The sequence below is a fragment of the Carassius auratus genome, unplaced genomic scaffold, assembly GCF_003368295.1.
Source record: "Carassius auratus strain Wakin unplaced genomic scaffold, ASM336829v1 scaf_tig00216123, whole genome shotgun sequence".
Taxonomy (NCBI): domain Eukaryota; kingdom Metazoa; phylum Chordata; class Actinopteri; order Cypriniformes; family Cyprinidae; genus Carassius; species Carassius auratus.
In genome coordinates, this window is record NW_020528421.1 from 203,618 (window position 1) to 228,922 (window position 25,305).

The 25,305-nt window shown below is 36.3% G+C and overlaps 2 protein-coding genes and 1 long non-coding RNA gene across 6 annotated transcripts; 1 reads left to right on the forward strand and 2 right to left on the reverse strand.

Moving 5' to 3' along the window:
- Positions 1–370: 370 nt before the first annotated feature.
- LOC113097151 (uncharacterized) lies at positions 371–4,817 on the reverse strand. The gene is made up of 3 exons (XR_003288782.1): positions 4,291–4,817; positions 3,351–3,410; positions 371–1,972 (listed from the first exon to the last, which is right to left on the reverse strand). It is a non-coding gene; the product is annotated as an uncharacterized LOC113097151 (long non-coding RNA).
- A 92-nt stretch (positions 4,818–4,909) lies between these two features.
- LOC113097150 (E3 ubiquitin-protein ligase RNFT1) lies at positions 4,910–9,890 on the forward strand. 2 transcript variants are annotated; one of them, XM_026262352.1, is made up of 9 exons: positions 4,910–5,103; positions 5,959–6,380; positions 6,473–6,549; positions 7,003–7,103; positions 7,201–7,354; positions 7,441–7,599; positions 7,695–7,760; positions 7,908–8,009; positions 8,443–9,890. In XM_026262352.1, exons 1-9 carry the CDS (start codon positions 5,078–5,080, stop codon positions 8,575–8,577), a joined length of 1,242 nt encoding a protein of 413 aa, XP_026118137.1. In that variant the 5' UTR covers positions 4,910–5,077; the 3' UTR covers positions 8,578–9,890. The 2 variants fall into 2 exon arrangements, with proteins under 2 accessions (XP_026118137.1, XP_026118138.1); XM_026262353.1 differs by lacking the exon at positions 4,910–5,103 and adding an exon at positions 5,705–5,857.
- LOC113097149 (ribosomal protein S6 kinase beta-1-like) lies at positions 9,492–25,179 on the reverse strand. Of its 3 annotated transcripts, none has more exons than XM_026262351.1 (15): positions 24,445–25,179; positions 21,552–21,595; positions 21,308–21,425; positions 20,821–20,889; positions 19,890–20,037; positions 19,700–19,757; positions 18,851–18,951; positions 18,634–18,724; positions 18,079–18,169; positions 16,672–16,779; positions 16,513–16,575; positions 16,343–16,420; positions 16,104–16,211; positions 14,651–14,763; positions 9,492–12,699 (listed from the first exon to the last, which is right to left on the reverse strand). In XM_026262351.1, exons 2-15 carry the CDS (start codon positions 21,575–21,577, stop codon positions 12,456–12,458), a joined length of 1,416 nt encoding a protein of 471 aa, XP_026118136.1. In that variant the 5' UTR covers positions 21,578–21,595; positions 24,445–25,179; the 3' UTR covers positions 9,492–12,455. The 3 variants fall into 3 exon arrangements, with proteins under 3 accessions (XP_026118136.1, XP_026118133.1, XP_026118134.1); XM_026262348.1 differs by lacking the exon at positions 24,445–25,179 and adding an exon at positions 22,592–23,332; XM_026262349.1 differs by lacking the exon at positions 24,445–25,179 and adding an exon at positions 22,498–22,520.
- Positions 25,180–25,305: the final 126 nt, after the last annotated feature.

Consider the following 25,305-nt stretch of genomic DNA (forward strand, 5'->3'; position numbering starts at 1 on the left):
TTATATATATATATACATACATACACACACACACACCAAACACACAAAACTGATATTCACTTCATTGTTGTAAAGAGACACAGTAAAAAAAAATAATAGTATATAATTTAATATTGTATATTATATAATATATTTCATTTATTTGTTTGTTTATTCGTTTATTTATTTGCCTTTTTAATGTTCAAAATTATTAAAGGGATACTTTAGCCCAAAATTATTTTGTCATCATTTACTCACCTTCAAGTTGTTTCAGACCGCTGAGTTTGTTTCTTCTTTAAAGTACAAAAAAAGTTATTTTGCAGACTGTTGGTAGCCATTGACTTCCATAGTTTTTTTTTTTTTCCATATGAAAGTCATTGGCTACTATCAACTGTTTGATTACCAGCCTCTTTAAAATATCTATAATTTTGTGCTCAACATAAAGAAACTCATACAGGTTTGGAATAACCTGAAGATGCGTAAATGATAAATCATTTTTGGCTGAACGATCCCTTTAATAGTTCTTTATTACTTTTCAACAATATTAAATGTATTATAACATATGGAATAATACATTTTTTTTTTATTTTTTTTTGATTTTCATTTATTTCTTATTTTATTTAAAACTGAAATCAAACAAATTAGGGTTTAGTAACAGGATTGCACAAACCGCAAATGTCATGTAAGATGAATATAAAATAAAACAGCTCATACAAAATTTGGTTTGACCTCCTGAGGTTGACAATCATCCTCTTCTGAAGGTTAAGTACCTCCTGAACAATGACTTTCACATTTTTCCAAGCGTTTCAGGCACTGTGTTTGTACCCTGTTCATGGAAAGTGCCTATTAGTCTCACGTCTGACTTCTAATTCCAGACCTGAGAATGTTCATATTTCGTGTTGGAATGCTGGCTCTGTGTTGCCACAATCCAAAGGTCAAGCAGCAGCTGTGACATGCTGCCCGCTTCCTTTTCATCAAAGAATCCTTCTGGAGGGAAGTCAGTCGATGGTAGGCAATAGGAGTCGACCTTGTGCATTCAGCTCAGCATGTGTGATATATGCTAATGTATGTACATTTAAAGTACAGGAAGCTGACATTAATTAAGGCATAATGATGTGCACACAAAGGTGCTTTGCTGTTCTGTGTATCTCTGAGAGATGTGTTGACGACCCGCTGTAAAATAATTGAAAGTCTCGGCTTAATAACTGCAGTGTGAAGGTGGAGCCATTGATCAAGCACTGAGAGTAATGGGAAGGTAAGACGAACTCCCTGAGGACAAAAAGACATCTGTCCACATATCACGAGGACATACAGTACACAGCAAACAAACGTACTTCTTTATAAAAAGCACCAATGTATGTATCTATCTATCGATCGATCGATCTATTAACCTCCTTATCCATCCATCTGTCCATCCATCCATCCATCCATCCTATATATAACCATTAACATACTCATCTATATCATTGCCTGTCTGTCTGTTCTGAATGATCAAACTACTACTTCTCGTCTATCCATTCATCTATCTTATATCTATACAGCAGTCAAACTGCTCATCCATCCATCTGCACTTTATACTTTCTACAAATTACACTGCACAAAATAATCATTTGTCTAAAACAATCATTATTATATTGCTGTTTTGTAAGACAGAAGGGGATATCAGCTAAACATAACAACTACAAGAGAGCCATCAATCAAATATGGAGATGATTGAGTTGTATTTATGTGGCATTTATGTAAGCATGTTTTCATGCAGCTAAAAGCTATTTAGTGACCTCATTGAAGGGCAGATGCACATAATCTCCATTTCAGATGAGAGGAAATCATAAATGTGAAGAGAGGGGCTGTCAGTGGGGGTCTGGCAAAATGTAACCACACACACACACACACACACCTGAGGGCAGGTGATCATCTTCCTCTCCATGAAGCGCCGTGTCCACGAGAGATCAGGTTGTCATGGTAACTGACCTACAAGCTGATTAAGGGAGCTCTGATAGAGAGAGTGTGAGTGTACGGTGGTGAAAATGAGACATTACACTCAGACAAAGAACCACATCAAACACGTCTTCTGCTTTTTTAAATGGCTGGAAATTGCAGTTGAATTGCAATCACAGATCATCAGTTCACACCTTGAATGGCTAACCGGCAAACCTGATTAGATATTTAAAGGAAGGAAAATCATATTCAGCTTGAAACTCAAGGTTATAGTCACTTCGGTTGGACTGATCGGACTTCTGTATATTTTTGCCTGTGACTCTCAGCTGAACAGGGGATGCAACAATTGTTATTGTTAGTTCATGTTAAGCTTACAAATATATGCTTATGGCACAATCTATTTCTTTAGAGCCTGAAAAAAAATAAACATTTTAAACATAGAATTTAAATAAAACAATTAGATGTCAAAAATGTTATAGTAGGGGGGAAAGCGTTAAAAGCTAATTTTTTAAATAGAAAAATAAAAAAAAAAATAAATATATATATATATATATATATATATATATATATATATATATATATATAAACAACTCGCATTATGTAAACTCTCTGTACTTTTTTCTTATAAACAATATAGAAATTTCCTCCGAGTCCTTTGTTCAGATCACTCCTTGCTATGAAGCGCCATCTGCTGTTAGAGAAAGGACCATACTCGTTCAGAGGAGTTTTTTTTGGAATCGGAAATGCAGTACGGTAAAATACAAATGGATAATTTATGTGCTCATTTTATATTTTTATTGAAATAAGAGAGACAGAGATATAAAACATGAGAGGGAGTGAGTTTGTCTGTCACTCCTCACTATATCCAAATGCTACTCTTGATATATCCATTATCTGAAACCTGATAACGCTATACTTCAGAACTTCTGCAGGTTTTATGAAGGTAAATGTAAGATTTAAGATCTTTTTAAGACCAAGTAAAAAAATTAAACTTAAAGGAACACAATATGTGAATATATCATCTAAATGTAAATGTACAGGGAGCATTTGTATTAGAAATCTCCATTACTTTTTAATTCATTATTTAAAAAAAATAAAAAATAAATTTGCTTAAGGTTTGAACAACTTGGCTCTCAAATACCAGAATGGCAATAACTTTTACTGTATCTTCTGATCGCACTGCAAAAAAAGTTATAATCTTCCTTAGTATTTTTGTCTTGTTACCAGTGATTTTTTAAATATCTTTATTTAAAGATGATAGATATTTGTATTTTAAAACAAAAATACAGATATTTATATTTTGCAAGATTTAATTTCATAACATTATTTGCTCAGATTTAAAGGCCTTAAATGTGTTTATGGGAAATTATCATTTCAGTTCAATTGATCTTGCTGGTTATATATTTATCAATATATCACAGAGAAATACTTACCTTAAAAGACCTGTTGGTATCTGTAGTGCTGAAAAATATCTGACAGTTCAATAAGCAGCCCTGGAACACAAGATCAAATTATCATATTTTAAATGTACAACAAGGTAATTAAATTCATTCCTCCACAAATTAAACTGCATTATCCTAAAGCATCATTTAACATGCTCAGTTACCCAGAATGACCCATACATTTAATTTAGAATGAGGCTGTTATGGGTTTTTAAATTGGATGTTTATATCTATGTCTGGACACAGTGTCTGTAAGTACACTGTATTGGGTAAATGGTGATTAGAAAACTGATCACGAACCTATGTGTGTAGATGTGAATGTTAGTACTAAAGTGATATGATTACATAAAAAAAAATTAAATCATACGTTCTGGTTTTAAATTTGATTTACAATCTCAGATATTCAATATGTTCTCTGAATTTGGACCCCACTGTTTAGCTTCACGGAAAGAAAATGCCGGGAAAATTGATATCCAATTTTCCTGTAACAGAAAGGTCATGTCTAGAGGTCAGATCAAACATTTAAAGGGACACTCTTGTTTCAATACTAGTCAGACTCAATCCATAGCATTTGTGCTACACAATTAATTAATGAAAAAAATAACCTGTGTTAATGAAAACATGTTTTTATTGTATAAAAACAAAATCTGCTAACCTCTTCTCAAATAATAAAATAATTAATTCAGTGCTTTAAAAAAAGCAATTGCAAGCATCATATTTTTGCTTTGAAATACTCCAAAAATTGTATTTCATTATATGTGCCTCACCATTTTTTACTTCTTTTACCTTTTTACAAGTTGAAACAATTTTAAATTAATTTTTGTTGAAAACAACATTAAGCTACAAATACTGTAAATAACACTTGTTATTGAACTCATTTAACCACTTTGAAATGAATACTTTAATTTACGCTTATTTTTACAGTACTTACAAAAACAGTAGCTATCACAAAGACCTACACTGAGAAACAGCAGTGACAACCTGAAAAAGAGTGAGAAAGATGTTAGCCCATAAGCATGCTACATGTTCAAATTCAGAGCAGACGGACAGACACCGTGCTGTGGCGTGTGGACATGAGTGGAGGTGTTCAAATTGGCTGGATTTTGATTTTATAATGTAGACATGGCTTTTCTATAGGCAAGAGAGGAAAATGATATATAGCCTTTTATGATTCTAAAATGAAATCAGATGGCATCGGTTAAGCAAAAGAATCCAGCTGGTGGTCAAGGGAATAAGGGCACCTTGAGACATAATCAACCAACTTTTACATGAACAGGTGAGTTAAATGGTTTCTTGCACCAAGATCAAAAATCTTCTCAATGTCCAATAACTTTCATTATAAGGAAAAAAAAGATGCAAAGGAATGGTGTTTGAGACGTTACGTCATTGTGCTTAACAAAATTGTGCTTAATTTTTTTGTGTTAAGTTTTTGTCATTTTGTTAAGTGATATGGGTTCGGAACACCATGAGGGTGAGTAAACGAATTTGGGCTTTTATTTTGAAAGCAGGAGACAGCCTTATTGAGGACTTTTATTTTGCTTTCCAGCAGAGCCAATGGACTGGTTCCTTTAGTAGGTCAGGCTAGATGGCTCCCGGAACATTGACAAGTTGAAACCAAACTTCTTTAGCCGATGAGCTGTTTTGATTATCTCTTTTAGTTACTGTTTTGATCGTTCATACACCTCCATATCCTGTAGAATGGAGATCGGTGCTTTATCATGAAATTCCGCGCGCAGTATGACAGGTAGGTTAACGATATTTATTTATTTATTAAGCCCTTTACTCTAAGAGCAATAAGATAGCATTAATAAAAACATCAAGAACCTTAGATATAAACCGTTAGAGACGCTATATTAGCCTTGATTTAATGCAATAATAGCTAGCGAATATGTTCTGTCAACACTGAAGTTTAGAGAAGTTCATGTGTTACATTATGCACTAGAATAATCATGTAAACAGATGTGTAAGTAAGTATTATCATAAGAGAAATAACGTCACTGCTGTTGTGTCGGACAGGAGCGCCGCGAGGAATCCATTTTGGGAGGTCCATATAAATTTGGGAGTAGCCACAATTTTACAGTGGAGTAGTAGTTATGATATTATAAATAATACAATCATTTTTCGAGATATGAATAACGTTAGGGCAAGAATAACGTAGCTAAACGTGATTGGTCAAAATATATGGTGAAAACGTAACACACACATAGTAAAGTATAGTTTGTCGTACATTTCTTCTTAACCAACAATACTTACTGCAGACATCAAAGCATCGAGCTTTACGTGTCCACAAGCAACGCGCTGATTGGACAAAATTCCTTTAAGGGTATTCTATAATCTTTGGATTGGATCACTGGAGCGGAACGACATCAATTTCTCGTCACACCCACAAGGCCCCCATTTTTAAAGTTCCACTCCGGGTTTTTTTAATTTATTTGATACTCCTCACTTACTAGTAGTTTGAGAAACCCTTTCCGAGCGACCATGAAGCTTGAAAAAATGTATTTCTTAGTACATTATAATAAAACACCTCTATATTTACATTGAGTTGCCTGTCTTGTGTCTGTCTGCTGATGCACTGATCTGGTTTATTTTTCTACAGAGGAGCATATAGCGAGTCCAGAAGAGCGTTTAAACTGAGGGATTCACCTGATCCGATGCAAACCGATCCGAGCACGCAGGGAGGGAACGGGCTGTCACTTACCCTGCAGCCGGAGCTGCTCGCCCGAATGCCCGGCGCTGGAAGTGCCAGCAGGCCGGAAACAGACGAGGACGTCCGGGTTCCTATCGGCAGCGGACGCGGCGCGACGTCGCGAAGGCTGAGAACAGCGAGTCACAGTCACAGCCACAGCCAGGGACACACTCACAGCCATGAGCCCGAGTCAGAGAGCAGCGAGTCTGACCTGGAATCCGGAGAATCCAGCAGCTCGTTATCGGAGCTGCGCTACCTCCTGCGCTGGCTCAAGAAGAGTCTTCCCTTCATAGTTATTCTCTGTGCGAAACTAGTGATCCAGCACGCCCTGGGTACGCGTTAGTAAGAACAGCTGTTTATGCAGAAGTTATGATGTGTAAAGGTCATGACCCCGTCACACGTCTGTGTTGTTATTTTTTTGTAGGTCTGGCCGTTGCAATTGGTTTGTTTACCACCTTTATGTACGTCAACAAAAGCATTCAGACGCAAGTCTTTCTCCACGTGAGTCTACCATACTATTTGATATTAAACAGGGGAGGAGTTGAAGATCAGTGCTGTAGGCTTCATATGCAAATCATATCACATCAAGAGCAGTATAAAAACTCCTCAAGGAATTTATATTACATTGATTAAAGGTGAAATAATATTTATATTTTCTATATTTCTTTCTACTCACTAAAGAATCCGGTTAAAAGGTAATAATATTTCAGCAAAAATATTAAGCAGCACAAAGGTTTTCAATATTGATAATAATAAGAAATGTTTCCTCAGCACCAAATGAGCATATTAGAATGATTTCTGAAGGATCATTTGAAACATCATGTGATCTTACCAACCCCAATCATTTGAATGGTTGAGTTTGTGTTTGTATATTAACATTTTTATAGAACAAAACAAAAATTAATCAATTATAATCTCATGGCTCCTTTGTTTTTTTTTTTCTCGTGTATAAAGGACCGAAGGACAAAGTTGCATTGTGCCTGGATCTTGCTGTTCCTCACATCCTCCAGTCTTCTTGTGTTCTACACTTTTCACACCCAGTCACTTTATCGCTGGTAAGTGCTTTACATTCTATAACCAGACCTCCACTAAATGACAAATACATACCATGCAGATGTAATCGCCTCTCTCGCTTTTTCTTTTATCCCTCAGCCTAATTTTTGCAAACGCTACAATAGATTCTCAGAACTTCTGGGAGGTTTTATGGAGTGTCGGTGTGACTAACTTCATTTTGAAGTTTTTCTTCATGGGGCTCAAGTGTCTTGTTCTCCTCATCCCCTCCCCGCTCATGACATACCGGCGAAGGGTGAGCATGATTTGAAACATTATTTATTTCACTGCTCCGAATCAAAATAAATGTTAGCTTCACCATATCCATCCTGCTTTCCACAGGGCCAGTGGTACATGCTCATAGAGGAGCTGGGTCAGTTGTATCAAGTGATCGCTCCTGTCCCGCTTTGGTTCCGTTATCTGGTCAGTTATGATGAGATGGACACCTCAGTGGGTCTTACTCTGGGAATCCTGTTAGCCTTGCTCTACCTCATAATGAAGGCGAGTACCATCATTACAATAAGCTGCTGTTTGAAACCAATACATTATTAGGAGACATCCAAATAATCAGATTTTATTATGTTTCTTATTTGTAGCTTTTGGCCTTGTATGGACTGTCAGGATCATTGCAAAAACAATTACGGACTTTTTTCAGTTCTGAGGTACAAAAGATCGCTTTTTACCTGTCCTGTGCTCCTCTTATTCTGAAACATTTGTTGGGTGATCTGTAATAGAAATAGTGAAATTATAGACAAATGTCCTGTTTTCTGTATGTGCTGTTTTAATGTTGTTTTTACCTGTCCATAAAGGTGAACGGAGCTCCAGCCAGTCCTGCTCAGGTTAGAGAGGCAGGGGACATTTGTCCGATCTGTCAGGCTGATTTTAAGCAGCCTCGGGTCCTCGTGTGTCAGGTGAGAATGGGGTCCTTGAGTTTGACCTCCCATGTCATACCACTCAACCTCCACTTTCCCAGGCTAAACCATAAAGCTTATTAAACACAGTATATATTACAAAGCTAATCTCAACCCACATGAAAAAGACATTTTGGCTTGGTTTCACAGACAGGGCTTAGACTAAGCCAGGATTATGCCATAGTTCAATTAGAACATTTAAGTAATTTTTCATAAACATGCTTTGGAAAACACATTACTGGTGTGCAACTTGAGAAAAATCTAAGGCAATTATATAGATAGATACTTAAAAGTCACTTTAAAAAAAATACATGATTATTTTACAAAATAATTATCATATTTACATTATTTTTCTGTAAAAAAACAAATGTGATTTACAGATATAATACACAGTGTCATATAATGCATGTGCATAAATGTTAAATATTTCCAGCATATCTTCTGTGAGGAGTGCATCGCCCAGTGGCTTAACCAGGAGAGAACCTGTCCTCTCTGCCGCACTGTCATCACAGACAAGGTGCAGAAGTGGAAAGATGGTGCAACATCAGCTTATTTGCAAATATACTGAAATCTCACTGAAAGGACGGAAACACGGTGTTGTGGCATGTTGAAACATTCAACCAGCAGTGGATCCACAGAATGTGGATCGTTCCTCTCACACATCGCACTTGTTATAAGGCAAAGGGCTCTAGAAAAAGCTCCAGGTTTGAATTTTTGAAATCTAGATAACTTGTCAAAAGGACAAGTGTATTCACCAGCTCTTGTATTATTATAACAACTATTATAGTCACATGTGGGACTTTTTTAGTGTTTATAATTTATATTCCTCTTTTTGTTCTTGCATACCATCTCTGGTTTTACTACTTACTGTGCGGGTGTAAGCAGACAAATGGATACAGTGGAGGCAAATGTATTTCTTTATATTGTATTTGTGGAGAAGAAAACTCACAAATAATTTGGCAGAAATTCATTTGTCGTCTCCCTAAATGTATTTTAATTTTAAAAACTATTTTTTCATGGATACTGGGTCTTTTGGTATGATCCTTTGTCAGATACTGTGGTTTTTGTAACTGAATTGGTTTAAATGCATTTAAGACTCATTCAGTTTGAAGTATTCTGATTTCTTTGGTAATCTGAATGTGAGGCAATTGAACATGAACTGCTGATTTATCAAACGATGAAGCATTAGAATTTTATAACCATGTGATTTTCGTGACTGAACAACACACAGTGGCTTTTGAATGTATTATTATTATTATTGCAATTCAGGCCTTTCCACAGATACATGGTATTTTTCTAATCATGTTGTACTTCCACTGTAATAAACCAAAGCTTTGAAGAGGAAATATCTATTTTAGTACCCTCATACAGTATGCAGTTACAGTTCTATTTATATCCAGTATATCTGACCAAATAAATTTTTCAAACTGTTAAAAAGTGTCACTGAAATGCTTTGCACAGTAAATGCAGGTTTGCTTGGTGAATGCTTGAATTCAACTTTATTGATTTTGTAGAATTCACTAAGGTTAAATTAAAATGAATTTTAAAATAAAGACAAGCAATCACAAACACCAGATATGAATCAATCTCGCCATTCCACACTTTACATCCATTCATTGTTTAAACCAAACGTGCCACTGTCTAATAAACACAGCACTTCAAGCATTTGCATTTAAAATGCAAAATGTATCCTCGTCTGCATCTCAATTCTTTTCACAGGCATTTTCTTTTCACTTAATAATCAAAAAAGTTTCAGAATTGGTTCCAACTTTAACTTGAAGGAGTACCACAGTTTTTCAAGATCAGGTTCAGTTCAACTCTTGATAAAGCTCAATCACATACCACAGTACATTTTTAGAAAGAACATATAATAATGAAGATTAAAAAAAACAGACCATTAACACACAGCACCAAGTGAAGTCTTAATATTCCAACATGACTGCAAGAATAAGTGGGAGACGGATTCAGAGGTTTTAAACCCAAGCCATGAGTCTAGTGATTATATGGACTGTGCTCATGGCCACAAAAGACACAAGTGATACATAAAGCCATTTACGCCACATTACAGCACCCTCTCTCTCAGCCAGCATTGCATAGAATAAACTGTAGATATTTGTGTACTCAAAGGCAAAATGGGATGCTTCCATTGTCAAAGTACCAGTTAAGAGGCAATTTAATTAAACTGCTGGTCTCACAGATTTCAAAATCAAAGACTTTCACATATGAAGCCATTACTGGCTGCTAACTGCCACAGTACAGCATGCTGTTGTTTATCAGTAGGCACTGTATCTGACAGCTTAAGATATTCACAATCATGCTTCCTCTGCATAGTGAGTACAGCCAATTATTGGCTTGATGGAAACTGCTGCAAAGTCCAGACAGTTCAATCGGAGCAATGGCCTTGTAATGTCCAACCACAATTACAATCTACACGACAGAAATTAGAGTTTGAGGATGTGAGGTTGACATCACATTCAATCAGTGAGTTACAATATTCTCAAGCAGAAAACAAGCCTATTTTACATTCCCATGGGGAAAAAAAAGTGTTATTCAGAAATTGTTTAAATGTGGTCACACAGACGCTAACGCAGTCTCACACGCAGACGTTCATTGATAACAATAACACTTCTATGAGCACAAATGCCTGTGAAACACGATACAAAGAACCACCCACGATGGCTTACGTACAGCACCATCTTAACAAGATACAGATTCAGTGTCCATCAGTTCAAGGAGTCACTTCATCATACAATACAGACTGTATCTGTAAGAACTATAGTATAAGGAAAGAGCACCAACAATCATGAAGAATCATGTCTATGTACAGCAATGAAATAATTTTTTGTTTGTTTTTGAAAGATTTACTACTTTATTTTGCTTCCATCATACTGGATTGATCTAGAATATAGATTTTCTTTCCCCTTAACCACATATATCCAAGCTTATTTAATCAAAATTCAATAAAACAATACATTTCTAGTATACAGTGCACATCCTGATAACATTGTCAATGTCCCCAGGAATAAGAAGATTGTTTTGACTCCAACACCATTGTAGAAAGAAGTACGAAATAAAATTTAAACAGGGCTGGCATGTGTTCATGTTACTAATCTGACTAAATCTTGAATAGCAATTTTGACTATAAAGAATAAATTATTTGCATAGTTTACAAAACTATATGGCACCTGAAAAATAAATAGGTCAAAACTAAAAAAAAAAAAAAAAAAATCAATTACTGATAGGGACGTGTTAAGTGTTAAGAAAACTATTTCAAAACTCGTCCTGGTGTCTTCAGTACTAGGGTTAAAAATTAAATTAAATAAGCATTCTGTTTAAAGTCAGTAGTATTACTAGAATTTGTGTTTGTGGATGTGGTTTACAAAGTAACTGTACTCTGGATTACAAGGATTTATCCAGTATTATATAGTAAGAATGGTTTTTAAAATTCTTTGGTCAGAAGATTGGTTGTTAAATAGCTTTTTACTGTTGAAAAGAAAAACAGTGATTTGATGCACAGAATGCAGGCAGATTCATACTTCAATGTAAATGTAATACTAATCAAGTGCAGATCTAAATAAGAGAATAATACCTTGAGGTCACCTAACACGGTCTCATTAACTCACAGTAAAAAAAAAAAAAAAAAATCAGCTTACATTTTTACATCATAGTTTATCATTTGTAGGTTAGACTAACACGACTATAGAGCTCCAAGTTCCCTGTGATTCTAGGCGTCCTATATGAATTAAAGATCAAAACAAAGCAAATCAGACCGATTCCTCAAGAATGTAGACCTGGATCTTCTCACCATTTGAAAAAGACAATTCACCCAACAATTCAAATCATGTCGTAATTTAACCTCATGTCTTTCCGAACCTGTATGACTTTCTGTTCTTCTGTGAAACACAACAAAAGACATTCTGAAGCACGATTCAACTGTTTTTATCCACATAATGAAAGTCAATGGGTCTAAAACAACAAAATGCTGAGAAAATCTTCTTTTGTGTTCCACAAAAGGCAAGTTATACAGGTTTGGAATGACAAAGGTGAGTACATGACAGAACTGATATTTTTTGGGTGAACTATCCATTTAAATACTGTTACTTTTCGTTAGAACATACAGTCACGCCAAACACAATAACAAGTGGCTCAAACTCGGTGTCTCAGATCACTTCAAATATACAACAGAAGATACTATGTATTCTCCCTTATGTTTCGCATGAACATGGCATATAAAAGATAAACTGAAAATCATGCTCAGAGTGGCCTGAAGTGCAAGGTGTTCCCTTTTTCAAAGCAAGCAGCAGACCACCTCACCATAATGCAAGCAGAGAGAGGTCACAGCTCTGCATTCTCGCATGAAGCATACTGGTGCGGCAAGAAACTGTGTGCAGAAAGGCCTTTTGGGTAATTTGATAAATTCCTAAAATACAAAACTTAAGATGTTCATCAGTGATTCATCCTTAAATGCTTGGGTCTCCTGCCGCCCGCTGGGTGAGTCGGTTTCACAAATGACCCGGTGTTGGATGGTTTTTTGATTGGGAGAGGGGCTGACACTTCCATGTTGCTGCTAATGTCCATCTGCTCCACATTAGACACCTCCATGGGCGGCAGGAGAGAGGAGGTGGTTGTGGGGACTGCTGGGAAGGGTGGACCCCGAGACCAACCGTCTACCCCTTCAGCCTTCACAGGGCTGGAAAAAGCAAGTATGGCATCACGGGTTACGGATCTCCATTCACGTTAAATTACAAATGCAAAACCAGGATAAACATGACCAGATATACATTGGCTGTCCAGACATAATCTTGGACTTAAAGCCCAGATAAATGAAATCAATAGCCGCATTTCCACTGTCGGCCCAGTGCGAGCCAGGGCTTAAAGCGGGCCGGGCGGGGCTCATAGCCCCGGGCCAGTAGCACCAAGGCCAGAATAGCGCAGGGTTTCCACAGTGGAGCTTGAAGCACCGCTGCATGTCACTAAAACACGCCTCTCAGAACAACGTCATGCAACCTCATCATTTCACCATCAAAGAGAAGTTATCACAAAACTAAGAAATAAGTCCCTGGAACATGTGCGATCACAAAACAAACATGATAAAAGAGGCCGTTTGTTTGCATGCTTTGTTATATATTCATAAATACACACATAAATACACTTATTTCTATTTTATTTATTTATTTTTAACGCTTATGAAAATAGCCTGCTTATTCAGTCGAGTCTGTTTCTGTTTATTAGCCACAGTATAGCCGTCACATTTAGAATGAATGATAATATCTCTATTTTTATAAAAGCTCCCGAACAAAAAACATTATTAGGCTATATTCTTTTTTGATAGGCAACGTGAGATAAACTCTCGAGACGAGGCTTGTGACAGATAATATAAGTAATAAATACACGATTGTGACAGAGAATAAGAAGCTGACGTCTGATTTCTTCAAGCAGTCATATTTTACCATGTTTACTATGGTAATATGTTTAGCGTGCATATCTTTTTCATCGCTTATAAATATTTCTGCCTTGTATGGTGATTATCCACATTGGATCAAGTTATTTCAAACACTCGCTGCTGACTGAAAGAGAGTTTTGAGCTCGACTTATTCAAAAAAAGTGTTTAATGCTGGTGTTAAAGCTATTATCTTTATGAAATGATCCTCAGCGCAGACTCGCTATTTTTATAAAAGCTCCCGAACAAAAATCATTATTATATTTTGATGATATGCAACGTGGAGCTAAACTCTTGAAACGAGACGACAGATAAAATGTTACTTAATAAATACACAATTGTGATAGAGAATAAGAAGCTGACGTCTGATTTCTCCAAGCGGTCATATTTAACATGTTTACTGTGTAACGTTAATGTTTAGCGTGCATAATCTTTTACATCGCTTATAAATATTTCTGCCTTGTTTAATGATTATAATCCACATCGGATCAAGTTATTTCAAACACTTGCTGCTAACTAAGAGTGAGTTTTGAGCTCAACTTATTTTAAAACGTCGTTAATGCTGCTGTTAAAGCTGTTATCTTTTTGAAATGATCCGCGCTGACGCTCTCCAGACGCTGAGAAACTCCGCCTTTGTTCATAACCCCTCCTCTAGCCCCAGCTGGCCCGCTTTGGCCCAAGGTTTTCGTCGGGCCAAAAAAGCCTGGCCGTTGGCCCCGAGGAAGCCCCGGCGAGGCACGATCAAGCCCCGGAAGTGACAGTGGAAACGCGACTGGCCCTTGACTGGCCCTGGCACGCACTAGCACGCCCGGTCTTAGCTCGATAGTGGAAACACGGCTATTGTCATTCCCTACAAAATCACAGGGCTGCCAATCAATACACATTTCGATTAGTGAGTATATGTAAACATATACAAAGGGTGTTTTTCCGCCTACTGACTGAATACTATTAATTCTGACATTCTATTTCATGTACTGTTTTCCACCTACTATATAGTTGGGAAGCAAGCATATCTGGACACAGCATGTGATCTTATTTTAATGATTCATTCTTAAAAGTAATCTGTTTCTTCAAATGTAGATCATGACTAATCTGGGGAAATTTTTTTTTTTAACCCAGCCCTACAAGATCATAAAACTGGACATAACTACTTTATACACACTTCAAACTGTGAATCTAAGTGGACTGAGAAAAACATTACCTCACTGGTGTTCTTGGGCTTCCCAGAAGCTTGCGAGGTGAACGGGATTTTGGTTCAAAAGTGAACTTCTCATTGATGTTTTCCAGCACAGATGGAGCTATGTATGTAAAGCCCTGAGGAGATACAACATCCGAGAAGAGATTAAATGAAGAAAAAAAGAGTTTGGGTAGACAAAATAAAAGGAAAAAAAAATAGATGAGTGCAGAGGATGTGCAATTATGATGAACCAAAAAAAAAAAAGAGCATGTCACGCTAAGAGCTGGAAAAAACAGTAATAATACAGACCAGATGAGAGACATTATCCCTTTCTCGTAAGTTTGTCTACAAAAAGAACTAATTTACCACACACTCACAATGTAGGTCGGAAGTCAGAAATGAATCTTGTACACATTCTCGAGTGCTCTACGCAGCATGCTGATGATAATTAAGATTAAATGGTGTATAAACAAATTTGTAGGCTTTGGTTGGGTTCTTAGGTTTGGACCATGGTGTCACGTACACTAAGGCCTTAGTGGTGAGTAATATTACTCTACATGACTGAAGAACATCTTTGTTTATAATAAATATCTACACTAGCAATAAAAAGGTTTTAGAAAGAAATTAACAATTTTTCAAATTGATTAAAGTGATGGCAAATACTTATTTGTTACAAAAGATTTCCATCGCTAATAAATGCGGTTTATATGAACTGCTGAAAATGTAGTTTTAATATACAAACCCGATTCCAAAAAAGTTGGGACACTGTACAAACTGCGAGTAAAAAAGGAATGGAATAATTTACAAATCTCATAAACTTATATTTTATTCACAATAGAATATAGATCAAATATCAAATGTTGAAAGTGAGACATTTTGAAATGTCATGCCAAATCTATGAAATTTGAAATCAACTTATTTTTCCCTTAAAATTATACATTTTCTCAGTTTAAACATTTGACATCTCATTTATGTTGTATTCTGAATAAAATATAGAAATGTGAAACTTCCACATCATTGCATTCTGTTTTTATTTACAATTTGTACAGTGTCCCACCTTTTTTGGAATCGTTTGTATGGTTGGTTTGTATTAAATATATTCATTTTAATATAGATTTAAATATAAAATAACAACATTTCACAATATTACTGTATTTTTGATCAAATAAACGCAGTCTTTGTGAGAATAAAAGCCTTCTTTCAAAAACATAAAAATCTTGTGACCCTGAATGGTATTGTATACAAAGCAGAACCCTATACTATCAGTAGCCCATAATATTGGTAATATCGTACTTGTAATATTTTATATTTATCTGTTACTGGCTAATAAACATTAAAAAAAGTTAATTATTAGTGCATTTCAAATAAATGTAATTCAGCTGGAGTCCTCACAGCAGTTTAATGTTGGTGCAACGACCACACATTTAATAAGTGCAGAGATAAATTTAGCCAAAAGTGACCAGAAAAACAAACTGACCAGGAAGACTTGGTTGGCGCTTTCGCTGAGTGTCGAGTCATCGGGACTGTCCACGGGAGTCTGACTAGTGAACTTGGAGTCGAACTGGCTAACATCATCTGCTGAACGCTGTAGAAATAGAGATCTGTGAGGAGTTATTATCAGATACTACATCATGAGCTCTATAATAATAACAACTATAAACACGCAATAAAAGAGACAAACAGTTGATTGTAAAGAGAGAGAAAACACTCTCGTACCAAAACAGGCTTAAAGGGAGGTTCAACTTTAAAAGCCAGCAGGTCATCCCAGCTTGTATGTCTGAAGAAGGAGTGGGCCTAAAAAAATTAAACTTTTTAAAATATGTAAAACTCCACTAGATGCATCTCCAGCTTTTATGATAAGTCCAACGTATCACAAGGTCAGATACCTGGACATCTAAAGCATCTCTAGGACCTGCTCCCATCCTCGTTGATGCGTTTCTTCTCAGCAGCTGGGTGTGAGAAACACACAAATACATGACCCGGTTAGTTGAGCAATAGAAGAATTCCACGTTGGTATGAAACCTGATTGACCTCGAGACTTCTACCTTTTTCAGAAGGTCCCGTGCTTCTTGGGTGAGGTAAGGTGGAAGGTTCAGTTTGCACTTTAGGATTTTGTCTATGGTTTTTTTCCGATTCTCTGCAGTGAACGGTGGCTGAAGGAGAATGTTAAGAGGTTAGTCTGGGTAAACTTAGTTTATACTCTGTGCACAAGTTTATAAGACACTTGATGTCCTCACATCAATGCTTGTTTTGTTTTTAAATCTGTCTGAAAGGGAGGAAATTACATTCAACATCTAGCATCTAGTCTAGGCTGATCCACACAAAGCCAGAGTTTTCCCTATCCAAACTTTTTTTCCCCTCGTTCTATAAACATGGCCTTTTCTCAAGAAATATCTGCATACACACCAAACCACTGCAACCAACTCAAAATGATGTAGTATACATGCCAGACCAGTATGTGGCACTGTGATTCTGCCACAGAGATACACTAAAACTGGTTAAGGCTACACAGATTCATCTACTGGGCATGCACACATCATTGCAGCATATTTTTGTCACACTGTACAACGATAATTACTGTTTTGCATTATCTTAAGAGGTAGGTTTAGAATTGGGGTAGGTGTAGGAGTTAATAAAATACAATCTAGCAGGTAAAAAATTTAATTAATTGTTTTTTAGCTGTATCCGTTCTAGCCACACTTCTAAAAATTTAGAAGACGACTTGGAGCATGCACAGAATGGGTTGATGACATTGTTTCACAAAATATACGGATTGGCTGTACACATGAAAACGTAAGGGTGTCATTTTTTTGTTGTTGATCTATCCACTTTGGGACCCGGTTTTAAAAAAAAATACCGGTTTCAGGCTGACAAATTTCAAGCCAGATGCATCTGTATGAAACATTGATATGATACAAAACGTTTACGCATACAGCTAAACTCATCTCTGTGTGGACGGGGCCTAAGAAAAGTGGATGTGGTTTTGTAGGAGCAACTCTGTATTAATGCCAACAGATTTAATATAAAATGTCAAACAAATATGCTGTTCAGGTGTCCGCATACTTTTGGTCATGTAGTGTTGGTTCCAGGTTTTATTTTAAATTTGTTTAAATTACCTGTTTGGATAAAGGTTCCATCAAAGTTATTTTTGGGTTCACGCAGTCAAAACAGTGTCTAAAGAGGTCACAAACTAGGTCAACAGAATCTCTGTCTAGCAAAAAAAAGTGTCAATAGAACACCTCACCTATCTATAATGAATTTTCACACGTATTCCTAGTCAAGATGTAAAACTAAAGTAAAAAGAATGGCAGGAGGTAATGATTGCCTTCTGAATATTATGTATATATTTATCTACCGATATAATATACAGCTTTCTGACCTACTCTAACTGAATGGAAAACATTAATGAGTAATCAACATATCAGAATGGAGAGGTAAGATGGGACACTCACAGCTCCTGTCAGCATGTCATACATCAGGGCTCCCAGACTCCACCAGTCCACAGCTCGGTTGTGGCCGCTTCTCATGAGGATCTCTGGTGCCCTGAAAGAGGAAGAGGACAAGACAAACAGAGAGAGAGAGAGAGAGAGACGAAATGAATAAGTAAAGAGAGAAAAGGCCAGCACACCAACCATTTATTGTGCTGCTGTCTTTTTTTACTTTGACCTAAATGACACCAGAGGCCCCAAATAAGGCTTCAGTTGACATGATTGATGGAGCCTCTGACCTCCATGAACTGCTCTGCATGGACTTCCAAGAGGCCACAACGTTGAAAACATGATATCATGCGCTTTTAAAAGTGAAGTTCAAGTTGGTAAACAAAACAAAGCTCACTTTCTAGCCTAAACAGGTCATTCATTTGAGAAAAAGAAGCAAAAAATGTTCATGGTTTGTACAACATCAGCATCAACCCATTCTGGTGAACTGTTTTTACAATAGCCGTTTAGACCTAGAAATTACTTTAAAGGTGCACTAAGCAATATTTGAAAATGTGTGTTTGTACATACATGTACTCTATGGTTCCACAGAAGGTGTGTGTGACGGTTCCATCGTGGATCGACTCCTTACAGAGTCCGAAGTCTGTCAACTTCACATGACCTGAGATGAGAATGAAATGAGGACATCCAGAGGAGAACAGTCTTTATTGAACAGACAGTGCTGCAAGTCGGAGGACTATCTGGGATAAAAGGACAGAGGTGTGTGCGTATGAGTGTGTTTTATTACCATTGTTATTGAGCATGATGTTCTCTGGCTTCAGATCTCTGTAGATAATGCCTTTCTGATGAAGGTGACCCAAGGCCATGGAAATCTCTGCCAGGTAAAAACTAGGAGCAGGAAATAAAATTAGAGGGTGGTAGGTAGATAAGTAAATAAATTAAAGGTTATAGAAGTTGAAAAGCTCACAAATGAATTAAAACATTTGTTTTCCTTGTTAAACAAAATGTAAATTTTATTATTATTGTATCACATTAAAGAAAAACATTTTTTTTAATGGATTTATTTATTTTTGTTTCATATTTGTTTTGATGTTATTTCCCCATATAAATTAGGGTTCAAAAGATTCTTAAAATATAGTTCAATAATCATACAGGCCACTTTTTAAGGTGATTCATTCCTTTATGGAGCTTGACAGCTCTTGGTCACAATAAACTGTTGTACAGAAAAGAACTACATGAAGACTCATTAAAAATATGTTTAAATAATTAAGTGTGTGTGTGTGTGTGTGTATTACAAAGTAAAAAAAAAATAACACTATACAGATTTGGAATTACTATAAAGGTACGAAAATAATGACAAAAAAAAAAAGAAAAAACATTTTGGATATGACAAACCCTTTAATAATTCACATTTTTCTCCAAAGCATCACAATATATATATATATATATATATATATATATACACACATACACACACACACACAATATATACACACACACAAACTACATTTGTTAAGCCAATGCATTTTGAAAGCCTCCTGGAGAAGATCAACGTTTACACACAACAAAGGTGTTTCAACCAGATAGCAGACAGGCCATCTTGACCCCTGATAAGACTGATAAAAGCTCCACTTACCAGGCTGTGTCCTCCAAGAAGATCCCCTCCCTCTCCAGCTGCATGAACAGCTCTCCACCTGTTACAGAAACATGAACAGGATTCAGGTTTTTTTTCTCAAAACCAAGACAAATACAGCTAGAATTTATTTCGGTTCAGGATTTGGTGACTTTTGTGCTCAAGAAAGCACCAGTAGCTATTATGAACTCACCGCTTAGGTACTCCAAGATGAGGTAAAGTTTGCCTCCAGTCTGAAAGGCGTATATGAGGTCCACAATGAAGGGATGCTTAACTTCCTCTAGGATGCTCCTTTCTGCTTTAGTATGAGCAGTATCTTTTGCATTGCGAGCTATCATGGCCTGTTGAAACAGACAAAAGTAACAGAATACATTAAGAGATCTTGTGTTCTTAAGTATATGTCAAGCACACAAGCAATGTCTGTAAGTTTTCTTCCTGTGAACATCTATTCGCTGGAGGGTTGTAACACCCCTAACCATAGCTGTGAACTCATCAGGCTGGTTTCATTAATGCTTTTAACTTATTGCAATAAACAGAAGTGTGCAAATCTAATTTGGGAATGGAATCCGGAGCATTTAAGTCATGCAAACCACAGAGAACAATGCAGCATCAATCTCAAAATAATTAAACAGCCTCAGTACACAGCCATCGCTTACACTCCTTCTGTTATAGAGTGGTGTCAAGATAATTTAGAATTGATAAGAGCAGATCCACATTCTGTTGTATCATATTGTGACCTCATTATATCTTTCTACAATGTTGATATATGTCCAAATTAGACTGCATTAAGCATGCTATTATTGTGCCTTAAATTAAGCCAAGTCATATTCTACTATTGAATGCTACAGTGTATTTCTGTTATGATCCACTTGTTTGCAAATGCAAAGTGACAAAATTAGTGATTCTAACATAAAACAATTTTATCAGCTGTTGTGAAAAGGAAAAACACACTAAAACTATACAAACAAATCATTATCGAAACTGTTTATAGGTAATGATGAAACATTCCTTAGACATTATTCACAGGCCTGAAGCAAACCACACCAATACAATCTGTTAACCAGCAGGACCAGGCATGATGGAACAACCCATGCTGACTTTCAGGGAATTTTAGGGGGCCATACCTTTTTCAAGACCTTCATGGCAAATATCTTCCCAGAATCTGCCCCTGTTACCTTGCGAACTTGAAAAACCTGTTTTTTTTAAACAGAAAAGGATTGTTAACATATATATAGACTAAGTTGGCAGTCCAATAAAAATGGCACAGTTAGATCTACAATAAATATCAAAACGAAAACTAAAGGCATTAAAACCTCAGTCCAAACAAATTATGTACAATATTGTTTTCAAAAGTCAGTACGATTTTTTTTTAAACAAAAAAGAATGGATACCATTCAGCAAGGACGCATTAAATTGATCAAAAGTGACAGTAATGACATTTATAATGTTACAAAAGATTTTTATTTTAAAGTAAAGCTGCTTGTTTGAGGTTTCCAACCACAAACTTTTAAACAGAAGTGTTGCCTGCATTATTTTGCAGCATTATTTATGCATTTAAACTACACAACATGCAGGGAGGAAACTATGGGTAGCACTGCTATTCTAGCTTACCTTGCCATATCCTCCTTTACCCAAAACACGGAGCAACTCAAAACATTCCGGACGGATCTGCTCCGTGCCTTGATTTACACTCTTCTCAGAGATCTCGAACTTCTCACAGTCTTCCATACTGCTCCAAAACATTCAAATATCAACATTTGAATTAAAAAGAAGACATTCCACTTTTTGAGGAGTTTAATTGAAATGACATCATCAAATTAGACAAATATAATTAGGAGCAATTTGACATACTCACAATTCAAAGCCACTGCACTGGTCCATGCATTCATTACTCTTGGCCTGTGGACAGAAACACATTTTTGGTGTTTATGGTAGGTTCAGAGTGTCTGAGGTGTGGACTGCAGTTTTTTTTTTTTGTATCTCTGCAGCTTTTCACTAAATGCACAGTGTGCAGATCTGACACGGCCATTAAAACTCAATCTGTCCCAGTGACTGACGGGCACTGGCTCTTTTCCATCAACTGGAGTTATCAAGGTCACTGATCACCATTATCACATTACAAGACCCAGTCTAACAACAGAGAGAGTGTCAGACCAAGGCAAGATGGATCTACAGAGGGGCAAAGCTAGTCTAAAAATCTGACATGAGAACTTGTCAAACTTTTGAACACTTAGCCTCTTAAATCTATTTTGTTTTAATTTCAGTAATACAAAAAGTAGCTGCAGCTGAAATGTTTTAAAAGTTAATTTCTCTCATATTTAATACGATTCTGAAGTGTTCAGTCATTCGTACAGTTAGGACTTCATACACCTAGGTTTCCAAAAAATCTAGTTTAAGCAGGTAGTGGTTTCTAGCTGGTCTGAATTAGTAACTATGTATAGCTAATATGTTAATTTATGCTAAATTAGCTAGATAGAATATCTTCAGTTTGACCAAACTGGTTTATGGCTGTTCCAAGAAGATCCACCATATAAACAACAAGCTAATGTCCAGCTCAGACCAGCTAAACACCATCTTAAACTAGCTTAACTATATTAAGGTGTACTCTAAAATCGTATTAAAACAGACAAATATGTCTCCTTATAATAATGATATTGCCATGTTTTGACATTATGTCATGGCAAGTACCTATAAAAATATTTCCTCTGTAAAACATTTGAAACCATATTAATCATATAGAACATGGTAAATATTAAAGGTAACGTTAATGGTTTACTACAGTAACGTTACAGCCATAGTACTTTTCGGCCGAAGCGTGTAAGGTGCCGGGTCGATCTTCAGGCCGGTCCAGGCGATGCGGAAAAACTGAAACCGAGCCGATTACCGGTTACATACCCCGTCGGCGAGCTCCTCGTCCGACACGTTGTCCTCCGGCGGGTCTAGGTCGATATCAAACACACCAGCCATGGCCACAGTCTCTTTACACACCCCAATACCGGAATAACGATGAATACGGACACCTCATGGTCCGGCACAACTCACCGACGCCATAACCGGCTCCGGTAATTTACGCAATGTATTCCTACGTAGATTAACTAGTAAACGATAATCACGACAAACAGCGAGTGTCACAGAGCGTCCGTGCGCATGCTCCGTATTGTGTAAAACAACTGTCAACAACTACATTTACGTTTTTATTTATTTAAACACAAATGTCTTCTATTTTACTCCGGAAGGTTGTAGCTGAGGTAAGTGGGTGTAGGCATACAAAAAAAAAATGTCTATAGGAAGCTAATTTTACCTGTAGTACCGCTGCACTGCCGGCAGGTGTCGAAAAAAACCTTGTTTTGCTTTTGGCAAGAGCTTCAAGTGCCTGCTGATAGTAATTTTGTAAAAGGTAGCTATTGCATAATCAGTAGTGTGCCTGTTTTCAAGCATACTTTATTTAATTATGAAATAACTACACGTTTCTTCACCTGATTAGAGGGTATAAAGAAAGGTTTTCCTAAATTGTACACCGAACAAAGATTGGAGTTACATTATAAAATACTATTTCAGTCTTTCTGTTTCGAATTTGTTTCTTGACGTTTCTTTTTAACCTTCTTTTTTTTTTTCAAAGTTAATCCCAAACTTTTTTTTTTTTTTGTATTTATAAACATAGCCTATATACTTACATTACATTTTATGGTATCATTAAAATATTTTGTGTTGCTTGGGCATATTTGTGACCCTGTAACATAAGTAGCACGGGTATGTTTATATCAATAGCCAACAAATACTGTATGGGTCAAAATAATCGACTTTTATTTTATGCCAAAAATCATTAGCATATTAAATAAAAATCATGTTCCATGAAGATATTTTGTAAATTTCCTACCGTAAATGTATCGAAACCTCATTTTTAATTAGTAATATGAATTGCGAATAACTTTAAAGTTCAAGTTTAAAGGCGATTTTCTCTTATTTTGATCTTTATCAAATAGTTGTCTCTCAGCCAAATATTGTCCTAAACCATAGGCAATATCAATGGAAAGCTAATTTATCCAGCTTTCAGATTATGTATATCTCAATTTAAAAAAAAAAGACCCTCATGACTAATTTTGTGGTCCAGGTTCACATTTGATTTTGTGTAGAATAATTAGGCCTGTGTCTATGAACGTTTAGATTTGGCAGGATATCGATGTACGAAAATTCTCATCTTTTTCCCAGTTTTTGATTATTCATGAAGGTAAATTCTATTGAATGTGGGTACTTATTCAAACATTTCGTCCTATCCTAAACTACTCAAAAGTCAGCAAGCTTGGCAAAAGATGCAAGCTAACACACTATACATTGTTACAAAGTGCTGGATAGCCACAATTCTCTGCTCCCCACTTTTAAAAACCACATCAATGGATCACAATGGGCACTTTGTGTCACATATGCTCCTAGCGAGAAAACACACACACACACACTATGCAAATTATAGTTACAGGGACTTTCCAAAGTTGTATGTTTTTAAAAACGAGGCACAATAACTCATTCATACTTTACACAACCTGACACCAAAACAATGGTCATTACAATGTATGGCTGTTGATATGACTGATAATATAGTAAGCCATTTGAAGCTTAATTGTTTGCAGTAAAAACGGGCCTCCTGTTGTAGATTGTTGACTATTGTTCTCTGTTCCAAAATGCTTAGAATGCGAGCAGGAGTCTAGCAGTTTCTCAAGCTCTCATTCTTCCGCTAGATTAATGATACATACCTGTGGGTTTCTGGAGAGGTAAAGAGGCCCAGGATCTGTGTCAGGTAACGTTTACACCTGGTTCTGAGTCAGCTTGGGTGTGCCAGTATTCTCCTATTCGGTGACAGCACATCATTGATTCATGTGACAGGTTAAAGCCCCCGACTCACCTGAACTTCAGCAAAGTTTTAATTCTGAATACACTTGATTGCACTTTTGAGAGCTGTAAACTGTAAATGGGAAACTTTTGCAATTTTACCTTCACCCAGATAACATGCACATCGTAAAACGTGAGGACACTTTAATTTAGGCCAACACAACTGTTAATATGCATAATATGCAACTGTTAATATAATATGCATCATTTTAATGCGTACCTTTTATATTTAAATTTTTTTTTTATTTTTTTTTATTAAGTATTGAAAATAATTTTCAAAAATGTTCACCTCTGGCCCCTACTGGTTGCTCTAGGTAAGTTATGCACGTTGAATTCTAACTGAACCAGCAAAAGTTCGGTGTTGGGTCACACGCTAATCAAGAACACCTGACCTTATTGTGCAACCTTCACAATAGATTGGTCATAAGATGAAGGAGGGTTGTTAGAAAGCTACAACTGAATGTCAAGCCTTATTTGAATATTAAAACCGGTTTAAACGAGTGATTTGCATGAAGGCGAACCCTCAGGCGAAGCTCCTAACTGTAGTGGGCGTGATCGTTGCTGAATTAGTCGCATCACTAAAGGAAGAGTCACCCAACAACTATTTCATATGATATTATACAGAATATTATACAATACATATATTTTAGTATTTTTATATATATATATATATATATATATATATATATATATATATATAATCCGTTCTTATTGGCGCATAAAGG

Bases quoted from the DNA above. Each gene is read 5' to 3' on its own strand.
- LOC113097150 (XM_026262352.1), top strand. From the start codon at position 5,078: ATGAAATTCCGCGCGCAGTATGACAG. The intron at 7,600-7,694 runs GCGAGTACCATC...TCTTATTTGTAG, and splicing joins TGCTCTACCTCATAATGAAG to CTTTTGGCCTTGTATGGACT. The intron at 8,010-8,442 runs GTGAGAATGGGG...AAATATTTCCAG, and splicing joins CTCGGGTCCTCGTGTGTCAG to CATATCTTCTGTGAGGAGTG.
- LOC113097149 (XM_026262348.1), bottom strand. From the start codon at position 22,663: ATGGCTGGTGTGTTTGATATCGACCTAGACCCGCCGGAGGACAACGTG. The intron at 20,038-20,820 runs GTATGGCCCCCT...CTGTTTCAACAG, and splicing joins CCATGAAGGTCTTGAAAAAG to GCCATGATAGCTCGCAATGC. The intron at 16,576-16,671 runs GTAGAAGTCTCG...TCTCACACCCAG, and splicing joins CACGGGACCTTCTGAAAAAG to CTGCTGAGAAGAAACGCATC.